Below are 13,231 nucleotides of genomic sequence, written 5' to 3' on the forward strand. Positions count from 1 at the left end.
ACACTCACCGGGCTGCACAGGCGCTGTGTTCCCGTCAGCCGGACCATCCTGACCTCGACGATACGCGTCCAGTTCACCTTCCTCCAATTCTTCTCTCGCCGACGACTGTCCATCCCAACGACATCTTCGGAACGGGGATGAGGACGCGCTGACCGATGGGCCGGCAACCTGCCGCCTGACCGCCGGGACCCAGACTTCCGACCGGACCTGTTGCCTCGACGTCGCCGCAGATCTAGGCGTCCGTCTAGACGATCCTGACGAAGCCTGCCCCCTGGCCGGAACATCACCATGCGGGGCGGCCGTACCTTGTACTCCACATCTTCCATCCGATGGGGGAGGGGTGACAGGGAGCCCAGCCTGCGACTCCCTGCTTACCGCCGGACCCCGTCGCGGCCTGGGATTCCTGCCAGGACGCAGGGCCTGGGAAGGGGCGGTCCTCCCAGCTGCCTGGCCTGCAGCGTCCGGGATCGGGCTCCCCCTGCGACGCCGTGTCCGCGGGACTGCCTCCGGGCTGAGGCGCTCTGGAGGTCGGGACCGCCGAGAGGGACGGGTCGACCCGGCCTGCGTCGCCGTCACCCCTGGCAACGCTCTCTGCCCGCCCAGCGCAGGAGCGGTTGTTGCCGACTCCCCCCCCGCCGCCATAGCCATGCTCGTGAGGGGGCCGGGGGAGGGGAGCCTGTCCTTTGCAACAGACCCCGAACGCCGTGCCCGACGTGGCGAAACGGCGTCCGGGATCCTCGTTATGGCAACCACGGTCTCCTCTAGCCATCCGGGACCGTGGTGCACAGCAGCGGCACGCAGCCGCTCCAACATTAAGGCCTCTGCCATCACTAAAAGCACGGGCAACGGGGGAGCTTACTGTTCTTGTGTTACTCCTCCCGCTGCTTCCGGCTCAATGCCGAGAAACAGCGGGAAGCGCAGAACAGCCCCCCCGTCCCCCTTAACTCCTCCCCGTCCCTCCTCCAGCTCCTACCAACTCTCCCTCACCTAAGTAACCCTTTCCCTACCAGGACGGTCATGTCGGCCTCCCTTAATCCCTGCGGGCTGCGTCCAGCCTCTTCTTTCTATGTGTAACACTGTTCCAATTATTGCAAAAATGTTTTATGTGCAGTGCTTAATCTGTACCTTACTTATATTTAGCATGTTTCCCTCATTGTACATGGTGGTATACGGTTGATTTTACCTGCAAATTCTTGTAGCTGGGAATCCTCAACTTCAAACAACAATTCATCATGAATCTGTGCAATAAGCCTGTAAGAAACTGATCATGTGTCAGTGGGATTATTCTTCAAAGTGTAACATCTTAAAGGGGTTTTCCCATAATCGATATTCATCACCTACCCACAGGATAAATGATAAATATATAAATCGGTGGGGGTCCACCTGCTGGGACCCACACCGATCTGGAGAGCGGGCTTACTTGGCCGTCCCTGTGCACCTCATATGAATGGAGCGGTACAGCGCATGCTCGGCCACCACTCCATTTATTTTCTATGGCGCTATATGTGTGGATATTTGTATGTAAATTTTCTAGTGAAGGTACTTAAGGCCCTTTCACACAGTTGACTGTGCTATTGTTTCCGCTAAAAAAAAAGGAAACCTTACAGAACGGGCACAAATGGAAACCAATTGCAATGGAAGCATTACCATTGAAATCAATGGTAATGCAAATGGAAGCTATGGTTTCCATTTGGCTATCAGTTCATCGGTTCCTCCAATGCAAGGTCGAACGGAACCCATGAACGGAAGCCCGACACTGATGTGAGCAGGCCCTAAATATAAATCCTTGAGTCATCCTCTTCTGTCAAGTTGTTACACAAAATCTGGCTGGAAAGGTGGGTCAGAACAAATATGGCCGCCATTACATTTCTACCAAGCAAATGTCACCCAACTGCCTAGTTATGTTGGGACACTTCCTGTCAACCCTCTCTCTACATAACATTTAGGACTCTAGGAAAGCTGGGTGACAATATCGTAAAGGCAATGTCCACCTTCACGATTAATTTTTCCTATTGTTCCAATGCATCTAAAATGAAAAGTTGAAGCAATTTTGCAAATACTCTTGACTACTGTTGTGTCTACAGCTTCTATGCTGACCTATGCATCTCCATAGCAACAGACTACAAACAAACCCTGTGCAGTCTGATTCATACTACTTTTTATTGATGTTGCTTTTATAGCTTCAATATATTCCACAGCGCTGTATAGAAGTTGTATGTTTTTTGGCACGTTGGAGAAGACCGGAGTACCCGGAGGAAACCCACACAAACACTGGGAGAACATACAAACTTAATGCAGATGTTGTACTTGGTCTAATTTGAATACAGGGCTACATTGCAAGGCAATATTGCTAACCACTGAGCCACTGTGCTGCCCATCCCTTCCTTCCACTCATCCGCTACTTCTTGTTAATATACTATTGGTTAGGTTACCAAAAAGTAGGTGACAGATGGAAGAGAGTATTGCTGCAAGATCAGACTATACTAGTCTGTTAGGTCTGCATAGGAGCTGTAGATACAAAAGGTTAGGACATTTTAATCAAGACTATTTGCAAAGTTGATTCATTTTTAATTTTAGATGCATTAGGACAATATACATAAAACTGGCTACTAAGGTGAACATGCCCTTTAAGGTTGGGTTCCCACAGTGCACATTTGCTGCAGATTTTGCATGCGGTTTTTTAAGCCAAAACCAGGAACAGAACCCAAACAGAAGAAATATATAAAGAAAGGTCTTATAGGTCTGCTCTGCTGGATCCAATTCTGATCTTGATGTACAAAATGCAGGCAAAATCAGCAGAAAATCTGCACTGTGGGAACCCAGCCTAAGGGTATGTGCACACACACTAATTACGTCCGTAATTGACGGACGTATTTCGGCCGCAAGTCCCGGACCGAACACAGTGCAGGGAGCCGGGCTCCTAGCATCATACTTATGTACGATGCTAGGAGTCCCTGCCTCGCTGCAGGACAACTGTCCCGTACTGTAATCATGTTTTCAGTACGGGACAGTTGTCCTGCAGCGAGGCAGGGACTCCTAGCATCGTACATAACTATGATGCTAGGAGCCCGGCTCCCTGCACTGTGTTCGGTCCGGGACTTGCGGCCGAAATACGTCCGTCAATTACGGACGTAATTAGTGTGTGTGCACTTACCCTAAGGGGGGATTCACACGAGCGTGTATTCGGTCCGTGCGGGCCGCGTGGTTTTCACGCGGCACGCATGGACCAATACAAGTCTATGGGGCAGTACAGACAGTCCGTGCTTTTTGCGCAGCGTTTGTCTGCTGCGCAAAAAGCGCGACAGGTTCAATAACTCTGCGTATTTCGCGCATCACGCACCCATTGGAAGTCAATGGGTGCGTGAAAATCACGCGCACCACACGGAAGCACTTCCGTGGGACGAGCGTGATTCGCGCAACAGCAGTGAAAAGGATGAATGAAAACCGAAAAGCACCACGTGCTTTTCTGTTTCCGAACATCCAAACGGAGTGTCTTTGCGATGAGCGAAGCCGGACAAGCGTACCGAACTTCACCGGGTTCGGCCAAACTCGTTTTGGCCGATCCCGGCAAAAAAATTATCGGTACGCGACGTCAGGAGATAGTCACTGTCCATGGTGCTGAAAGAGTTAAACTGTTTCAGCACCATGGACAGTGACTTGCGATCCCAAAATACATTAACCTGTAAAAAAAAACGAAGTTCTAACTTACCGATTACTCCTGTCTCCTTCCTGCAGTCCGACCTCCCGGGATGACACTTCAGTTCAAGTGACAGCTCCAGCCAATCACAGGCCAAGCACAGGCTGCAGCCAATCACAGGCTGCAGCGGTCACTTGGACTGCTGCGTCATCCAGGGAGGTGGGGCCCGATGTCAAGAGAGGCGCGTCACCAAGGACGCGTCACCAAGGACGCGTCACCAAGGCAACGGCCGGGAAGTTCTCGGTAAGTAGGAACTTTATCTTTTTTTTTTACAGGTTTTTCGCTGTTGTGTTCGGCATTCACTGTCGAGGGTGCTGAAAGATTTAGCTCTTTCAGCACCTTGGACAGTGACGGGCGTTGACAAGCCTCATCTCTATGATGCCGGCTGCGCGAAAATCACGCAGCCGCGCATCATACACGGATGACACACGCAGCTGTCAAATGGTTTTTGCGCTCGCAAAACGCTGCGTTGTTTGCGCGCGCAAAAACGCAACGTTCGTGTGAATCTGCCCTAAGAGTGCTATAATTTTGGTTGTTACCCAAATTTCCCAGTATCAGATATAACTACGAAACAATGGAGCGGATTTGGTACTAACTTCACAGAAGAGAAAGTATATTTGCTAGTACTTTTTATAATCGGAATTTATTATTTTGATATAAAACAGAGCATGGGATGTCGGTAATGTATTTCTGCCTCAATTAAAATAAATGACCAACCTTTTTTCACACAGGATGACGTGTTGTTATTTTATTAAACACTCATAAAAGTGCTCATGTACTCCTAAAACTCTTCTCCCTATTGTGTAAATGACTTGCAATAGTCAAGGGTACAGAATTCAATAGCTAACAAGAAATAATAAAATTGTAAAAAAAAAAGTCAAATATGGTAAACTAATTAGCATTTATATAAACGTCTACTAACCTTGCCGTTAAATAAAAAGACGATGCGACTGACGCAGAAATTTTAATCATTGCCAGTTTGCACAAGTCAGCAGCAGACCCTAGAAAATAAAGTCATATAAAACATGATTCAGAAGAATACATTAAAACCAAATGCAGAAATGATTAGACTCAGAAATACAATTGTGATTCCACCACATAATCCACTACCTTCAGGTTTCCATTTTCTACCTCGTAATATGTAAGTAAAGCAAACTCATTGTATCATAAAAAGTTATGTAACTTTCTAACATACTTTGGGGGTATTTTTTACTAAGAGTGGCATTTCATACGCCAGTCTTAGAATGAAGCCCACAGGAGTAAGATGCAGAAAAGCGCGTGCCTCTTACTAAATTTGTTGCATCTTCTACTGTCTGTGCGCCAGAGAAGAAAATCTACACCAACTACTAGCTGGTTCACGCCAAAAAAAACACATTTTAACCACAACTTGTGAACCCAGCCTAGAGCCCCCTCTTACACGGGCAGATGATCGGTCGAATGAGCCTTTGAACGAACGCTCATCCATGTAAACATCTTTTATGCGGCTCAATAAATAATTTGTTGGCAGCACATCCCCTCGTGTAGGCAGGGGATGTGCTACCAACAAGACGCAAACTGTAGGCGGATGAATGATCGGATTAACGACTGTTCGTTTGATGATGATCGGCATGCTATTATTGTGGATCGGCACTGGTTATCCTCAGAAAGTCTGCCCATGCAAAAGGACCATTAGGGCGCGTTAAGACGTGGCGCCCAATTTCTGCATGTGTTAGGGTGCTTCCAGACGTAGCAGATTTGCTGCAGGTTTTACCCTATGCATTGCAATGAGTGAAATCCGCTATGGAAATCTGTTGCTTCTTTAAAAATCCGCAGCATGCTTTGCTTTCGGTGTGCATTCTTGCTTTTTCCACGCTACATGTGGCCCATCCACTTTGACTGTACAGTAAATTGTTGTGGATTTGCGTTGCGTAATCGCACCACAAATCCACCATATCTGGATGCTCCCTAACTCTACTAAACATATTATCTCATGCCCAAGCGGCGGGAAAAAAAAAGCAGCGTAAACGTTAATAAATTGACCTGCGGTGTGGAATTTAATTCCAATTTATGATGCGTTTTTGTTGATTTTCCGTTGTGGGTTTTCCCCATTAAATTGAATGGGGATGCAAACCCTGCAACAGAAAGCGAAGTTTTGTGACATTTGCGGTGTATTCGCAGCGATTATGCCGCAAAAATCGCAACTACGGAAAATTAAAAAAAAAACATACTTACCTAGAACGCCCTCCTCCTTCCTGCAGTCCAACCTCCTGGGATGACGTTACATACCATGTGACCGCTGCTGCAGCCAATCACAGGCTGCAGCGGTCACATGGGCTGCAGCGTCATACAGGGAGGCCGGACCGGACTGCGATGGGGGGACACATCGCCATAACAACAAACTACGTAAGTGTCAGCGGTTTATAACGCTGCCTTCCGCAGCGGAAATTCAGTCAGAAAAAACGCACTATAATGTGGTGCGCTTTTCGGACAGAATATACTGCGGGTTCCAGGTCGGATACGCTGTGTGGTTTATACGCAGCATATCCGTCAGGTGGGAACATGGCCTTATGATGCCTGTAACATCTTAAAGTAGCATTGCAATCAACAGGCCTTAGGCAAGGACCACACACGCAGTTTTTGGCTCCGTTTTTTTGAGCCAAATATAGAAGGGGACACCAAAGAATGGAAATGCATCAGTCTTTTCTATACACCTTTTCTATCCTTAATATCCACTTCTGGCTTTGGTTAACAAAACTGTCTGTGTGATTTTACCCTTGTTCACATCCGTCTGTTCACATCCGCGTCCGGCTTTCCATTGTTCTGCTACGTCAGAGAAGCGGAACAACGAAAATACTGCAAGCGCCGGTTCTGTTGAGCGACGGAGACCATCGGCGGCTGACAGAACCCATTGACTTTAATGGGTTCTGTCAGGTTTCCGCCGCAGTGTCTGTGGTTTTATAAAAAACAATAGCGCACTATTGTGTCCGGTATTTTCGGCTGGATATGCGATGGATGCCCCTAATAGTGCCTCCAATACAGATGTGAACAGCACTTATGACATTGCTTCTGCTGTACTAAGTGATCACTTGTATTTACCTTGGATGACAAAATTGACAGCTTGCCTTTCTGCCTGGGCCCTCAGACCATAGTTCCTTGAATGGATATGGGGGAGAGGCCTCTTGCGTCCCATAAGTGAGATCACAAATCCTATAGAACAGAACAATAATAAAAACACTTTAACAGAAGAAACATAAAGTGAGCAACGTATATAAGTGAAACCTATATAAAGCTGATAATATCAGTCACATGTATGTGGGTTGTTTTGTTGTTGCAGGTTTTCCATTTTTGGTCCACATTTAGAAACACTGATAGGTGAATTTGATTTCCAATGAACTGGTCCTAGTTGGTGTTTAACATTAAAAATTAGATTGTGTGTCCAAAAAGTGACAGGGACTAATGACAGTCTATATACCGTGCTGCGGAATATGTTGGCGCAATATATGGCAAAAAATTTTTTCAATGTTTCTAGAGGTTCTCAGAACTGGAGAAATTTGAGATTTGTGATCAGGGCGGAAGGGATTGCCTGGATTTCCTGTCCTTAAAGGAACAGTGTCATCACAAATTTTTTTTTTATATGTTAAAGATGTTAGTGCTTTATTAAAAACGTTTATATTTATTTGTGTGTTTGTGTTTTACTTTTTCTTATTTTTACACTTTTTCTTCCCTATGGGGGCTGCCATTTTTTGTTCCATTTCTGTATGTGTCGATTAACGACACATACAGACATGGAATACGGCAGCCACAGTCCCATAGGGACTGCGAACGGCTCCCGTCCCATTCACTTGTGTGTACGGCGTCTGTGTGGGAACTGCGCATGCGCCGCTCCCACACAGTCCAATTTGAAATTGGCGCCATCTGGCGCCATTTTCCTGTGGACCGGAAGTCGCGGCCGGACAGTAATATTACTACTTCCGGTCGCGGCTTCCGGACTTGTGCACTTGGACCAGCGGCAGCAGACGGAGCGGACGGGCCGGAGGGAGCCGCGGCGGCAGGAGCAGGTAAGAGATTTCAATGTATGTTCCGTGTTTGTGTGTGTTTACTACTGTATGTAAACCTACTACACTGTGTGTTAGCTCAAAAAATGGCGACACACAGTGTAGGAGGTTACACCGTTCAAACCCCTCGTTTATCCCGGCACTAGCCAGGATAAAGGAGGGGGGGATGCTGAGAGCTCACTAGAGCGAGGGCTTTTCACCAAATTTTGCAATGCTGCAATTTTGGGAATAGCTCCATCTAGTGACCAGAAATGGGAAATATTATAAATTAGAATTTATTTATAATATTACCTGACTCGTGAAAAAAATAAAAAAAATTTTAACAATGTTTAATCACCCACACACTAAATGTTTAATTAAAAAAAAAACAACATGTTTTTCTGGCAACACATTCCCTTTAATATCATTGAGGAACACTTTCCCATGCCTGTTCTTAACGCTGGTTTTATACAGGCAGATTTTCTGGCCAGGTCTGAGCACCAATCAACAATAAAAGCATGTCAATCGGTGCTTGTTACCCCTATTTGCATGGTGCAAGGATCGAGAGTATGGGGACGAACAAGTCTGCTCAAAAGGGCCTTAAATCCCATAAGCAGTAAGCACCAACATCAGAAAAGAAAAGGATCTGCCGAAGTGTTATGGAGCACTTCTTATACCTGCAACCAATCATTTTCTGTCCCCCCACAATGCAAAATTGAAAGCATTCCTATTGTTATATTTGTAATTTGCTTACTTCAATGGTACATGTAAATTTAAACAATTTTGCAATATATCTTACATGGGGAAAGTGGCATCTTCATCACCTTTCTGCGGCCTGTAGTTCCCTTTTCTCTGCCTGCAGCCTATCTGTTAATGTTTAGAAACCTGCTAAGTCACCAAAAAATCCATCTGGTCTAAAAAAGTAAATACTAGACAGGGAGGAGGGGGATGCAGCTGCAGTTTATCTGTACATTTTTGGAAATCCTCTCAATGGTAACTACTATACAAGGAGGAGGAAGAGAGGGATGGAGCATTAGCTTCTCTCTCTCTGTGTCCGTGAGACTACATGTCATGAGAGGGAGAGCAGAAAACTGGATACATCTGATTGGCACAGCACAACCTCAAAGTCACAGAAGTTCAACCAACCATCGCAAAAAAATTCAATATGCTCATGCTTGTTGTCACGTTACGGTAAACCAAATGTCGTTGTGTAGCCCTAGCCTATGTTCTAGAAATGAATGAAGAGCTAGAACATCTTGCTAACAATCAGGCCATAATGGTACACACGTAGCCCATCTAGAGCGGTAAGCCGCCCAGTACTCACTATAGCAGCGCTACATACGCATTATATTTTGCACCGATCCAGTCCCCAGCACGGCTCAGTGCCCGACGAAGGTCTTATCGACCGAAACGTCGACGTCGCACATGTAGCCTCTGGCATCCATCCAATAAAGATATATATTTTTGTAACACAAGCAAGGTACACACGTAGCGGCCCCTGTCCCCAGTGCTGTTTTTACACAAATTGGTGCGGTTTTCAAATGCTTGTAATGTCCGCACGTTCACCTGCAAAAACTACGTGGACATTCAAATTATTTAAAAAATGCACCAATTAGTGGTAAAACCACATTGTTGCCGCAGTTAGCGGCCATGTATCGGCCCCTGTCCAGCTCAGGTGGCCGCTATATGTGTCTGTACCCTAAGGGTAAGTTCACTCGTAGCATATGTACGGATTTCGTTGCGGAAAATCCGCAGCATAAAACAGTAGCAGCAAAGATGAGATTTGAACACATCTCAACCTACGTGCGTTGTAAATAATGAGCTCAGAATTGACCTGCAGTGCGGTTTTTAAATCTGCAGCATGTCAATTGTATTTGCGTAATCGCTGCTTTGTTTGTTGCGGGTTTTCCCCATTGAGTTCAATGGGGAGGTAAAAACCGCATCAAATAGAAGATGTTGAGATTTTTTCCGCAAAAAAGCAGCGATTCCGCCGGAAAGATCGCAACTCAGAACAAAAAACAAAAATCTTATACTTACCCAGAATTCTGTGCTTCTTGCTCCTGGGATGATGTTTCATCCCATGTGACAGATGCAGCCAATCACAGGACGGCAGAGGGACACGTTGCCATGGCTATGTAAGTATGAAATTATATTTTTTAATGTGCAGTTTTCTGCAGCAGATATTATGGCCGAAAAACTGCACCACAATTTGGTGCAGTTTTTTGGCCGGAATTCCCTGCGGCGCCCAGGGCAGTTACTCTGTGTGTGTATCCGCCATGTGTGAACATAGCCTAACGGTATGAACACAGCGTTTTTGTCAAGCAGAAAAATGTTGCCTCAAAATTTCTTCAGGATTTTTGAGGCAGAATTTGAAATGCAAGCGTTTTTTGACGCGTTTTTTAAGGTGGTTACCGTATTTTTATTATTAAGCAAATGCAAAAATTGTGGGCGGTTTTTAATAAAAAAAACACGTCAGAAAACACTCAAAATGAATGGCACTTTTATTTCTGCCTCCTATTGATTTCAATGGAGGTTTAGCGGCGGAAACCACTGCAAGATTGGACATGACGCCTTTTTTTTTCTGCGAGCAGACAAAAAACGCCTGGGAAAAGCAACTTTACATCCCATTGAAATCAATAGAGGGAAATTTGGGGCATTTTTTTCATTGTTCCCAAATTGGTTTCTGTGTTAAAATCAGCGCCAAAAACTGCAGTGTGAACTGGGCCTTAGGCATCATTTACACAAGCGTAATATACGCGCGTGCGACGCGCGTGCTTTTTACGCGTGTTGTAAGCACCTATATTAGTTTATGGGGCCGTGCAGACAATGCGTGAATTTTGCGCAGCGCGAGTGCGTTGCGTAAAACTCACGACATGTCCTTTCTTTGTGCGCTGTTCGCGCATCACGCACCCATTGAAGTCAATGGGTGCGTGAAAACCACGCATGCCGCACGGAAGCACTTCCGTGCGAACTGCGTGATTCGCGCAACAGCTGTCAAACTCTGAATGTAAACAGAAAAGCACCACGTTGCATTTCTTTTTACAAACATCCAAACGGAGGGTCATAATGAAGGCGGCTGCGCGAAAAACTCTCAGCCGCGCATCATACACTGATGACACACGCAGCTGTTAAGTGCCTTTTGCGCACGCAAAACGCCGTGTTTTTTGCGTGCGCAAAACGCACACGCTCGTGTAAATCAGGCCTTAGACAGATTTTTCATTCTAATTGTTTTTATTATAATTATCACTTCATTTTCAATGGTTTTATACTTTGTGTGTGTTGATGAGTTTATGAGTTATTTGCTCCTTTATGTTTATAAAGGGAAAAGCCACAACAAATCATCGGCAACACTGTGAATATTTTCATACACCGGCCATCTGAGAACAACAAATATAAACTTTGAGTTATAAGTATAAACAAGCATTTTGAGGAGTTCCTGTTATTGCCTTCCACTTTTTATTTTAGTCCTGTTTTACACTCCTGTGGCTTCCACAGAAAGCTATTTTTTATGTCGCAGCCTACATTTTCTTGTAAATAGCTGCGCGTTTTCTAGAAGTTCAAGTTTGGTTATATTTTCCATTAAAATCATTCACCTTCTGATAATTTGTTTTTATAAAAAATTAAGTAAAAATATTATATTAAAATACTGTCATTATAAAGCGTGAAATTTATTTCAGACTATTTATTATAAATCTGATACCAATTTACAGTGGGTAAGCATGAATATGTGACAGGTAATTGTGACCTATTACATTTATTGTTACATGTAATCTAATGGACTGTAGAAAGCTAAAAGCTGATTTTAAGGTAGCAGCGGGCCAACTTACCGACTGGGCCTTCGTGCAGCTGCATAGGTTACACATATACATGATATCTCGACCATTGTCAGGCAGCACATCCCTAGCAACCAGTTTCAGACTTGTTATGTGTTTGTTGACCATTGACCACCAATTTGTTTTTCTTTTTATCTAAACAGGTCCAAAACACTGTGCTAATATCTTTATATTCTAAATTTTTCTGATATAGAGCTCCATATCCCCTACATAGACATAGATTATAACATTCTTTCTGCTTGCATTCACCCCTAGAGGGAGATTAGTAGCTTACTGTATACAGTTTATACATTGAACTAATTACAAACACAGTATGCAGTAAGCTCCTAAGCTCCCTCTAGTGGTGAATGCAGGCAGACAGAATTTTATCAATTAAAAGGGTTATCTAGTCTTAAGCAAGCTTAGTCACTGTATAAAAATTTTTTATGAAACTTTCTAAAATACTTTGTGTTTCAATTACAGATTTTCGAGATATTTGTTTGCAGTCAGTGAATTAGAACAGTCTTTATACTCAGAGGCAGCAATTTAATTTATACCTAGTCCTGCTCTTAGCTGAGAAATGGGTACAATTGTATACACTCTAGGCAATGCTATATGAGCTAAATATATCATCAGCAGCTGCACAAATCTCACTTTGCTACAATGTATCAGTCTGGAGTCCAGGCTGTTTAGCTCAGAGCATTGTCTAGACTGGATACAATTGTACCCACTTCTCTGCTGATATCGGGACTATCTATGTATGGTTTTCCTCTGGATGTACATAAGACTGTCCTCATTCACAAATATTTAGAAAATAAGGAGGAATTGTAGCACAAAGTATATTAGAAAGTTGTAGAACTTTTAACGTATATAGTTATTTCGCTTTATTTATATAAAATCGGAAAACCCCTTTTAACTCTATGCTTATGAAGGGGATTTTCTCCTGCTCCCTAAAGAACTTGGGACAACTTATTGTGTTACTGTAATGATAGGGGTAGGGAAACGGACAAGTGAGCCCTAATCTACCCGCCACTCTGTCCCTGCCTACTTGCAACGACCCGCCCTAGGCGACGGGGTACAACTGGGCGGCGGTCCCTACGCTCAGTAAGTGCACGAGACAAACATACAAGGGAATATAAAGCAAAGGGAAAGGGGCAGTTGCCCACAGCAACACCGTGAGCAACAGAGTGGTGAACAAGCCAAGTTAAACCAGGAGAGCACGAGGTACCAAACGCAGAGCAGAAGAGTAGTCCGAAAGCCAGGGTCAGTATGGAGCAGGATCAAATAGTTAGGAGCTGTAGCTGGGCCAGGAAACCACACGGAAAGAATCACAAGCAAGGAGGAACAGGAAAGGAGGGTATAAATAGACAGAGGGCGGGAGCTAGCTGAGTCTGGCCAGGCTGCGATAGGCTCTCCCACTCCTAAGCCTGCCAGCCTGAGTGGTGGAAGCTGGAGTCAGTCTCAGAGAGATAGACTCAGGTGAAGACTGATTACCTATGGAAGTTAACCCCGAAGCTGTGCCTGGCAGATCCTTTACAGTTACCTTCTCATCAGCCTTTGAGATCTTCAGGAAGGCAGAACTTGACTACGCATGACTAAGGCCTTATTCAGACAGCTATGTTTGGTCCATGATATACAGACTGTGTGTTGGCTGTATTTCCCGTACAGACCACAGTTCAGGGATTAGTTATTTATGATGCTAGGAGTCC

General features: G+C 44.9%; 1 protein-coding gene across 6 annotated transcripts in view; it reads right to left on the reverse strand.

Moving 5' to 3' along the window:
• The window catches only part of POLN (DNA polymerase nu), a 219,602-nt gene that overhangs the window by 18,248 nt on the left and 188,123 nt on the right, over positions 1-13,231 (reverse strand). For all 6 annotated transcript variants that reach the window (XM_075857050.1, XM_075857041.1, XM_075857059.1 and 3 more), the window contains 3 exons: positions 6,773-6,883; positions 4,620-4,698; positions 1,184-1,251 (listed from right to left, as the gene is read on the reverse strand). In XM_075857050.1, the coding sequence (XP_075713165.1) occupies positions 1,184-1,251; positions 4,620-4,698; positions 6,773-6,883 (258 nt within the window). The remainder of the gene's footprint in view (positions 1-1,183; positions 1,252-4,619; positions 4,699-6,772; positions 6,884-13,231) is intronic.

This window comes from Rhinoderma darwinii, chromosome 1 (genome assembly GCF_050947455.1).
Source record: "Rhinoderma darwinii isolate aRhiDar2 chromosome 1, aRhiDar2.hap1, whole genome shotgun sequence".
Classification (NCBI taxonomy): Eukaryota; Metazoa; Chordata; class Amphibia; order Anura; family Rhinodermatidae; genus Rhinoderma; species Rhinoderma darwinii.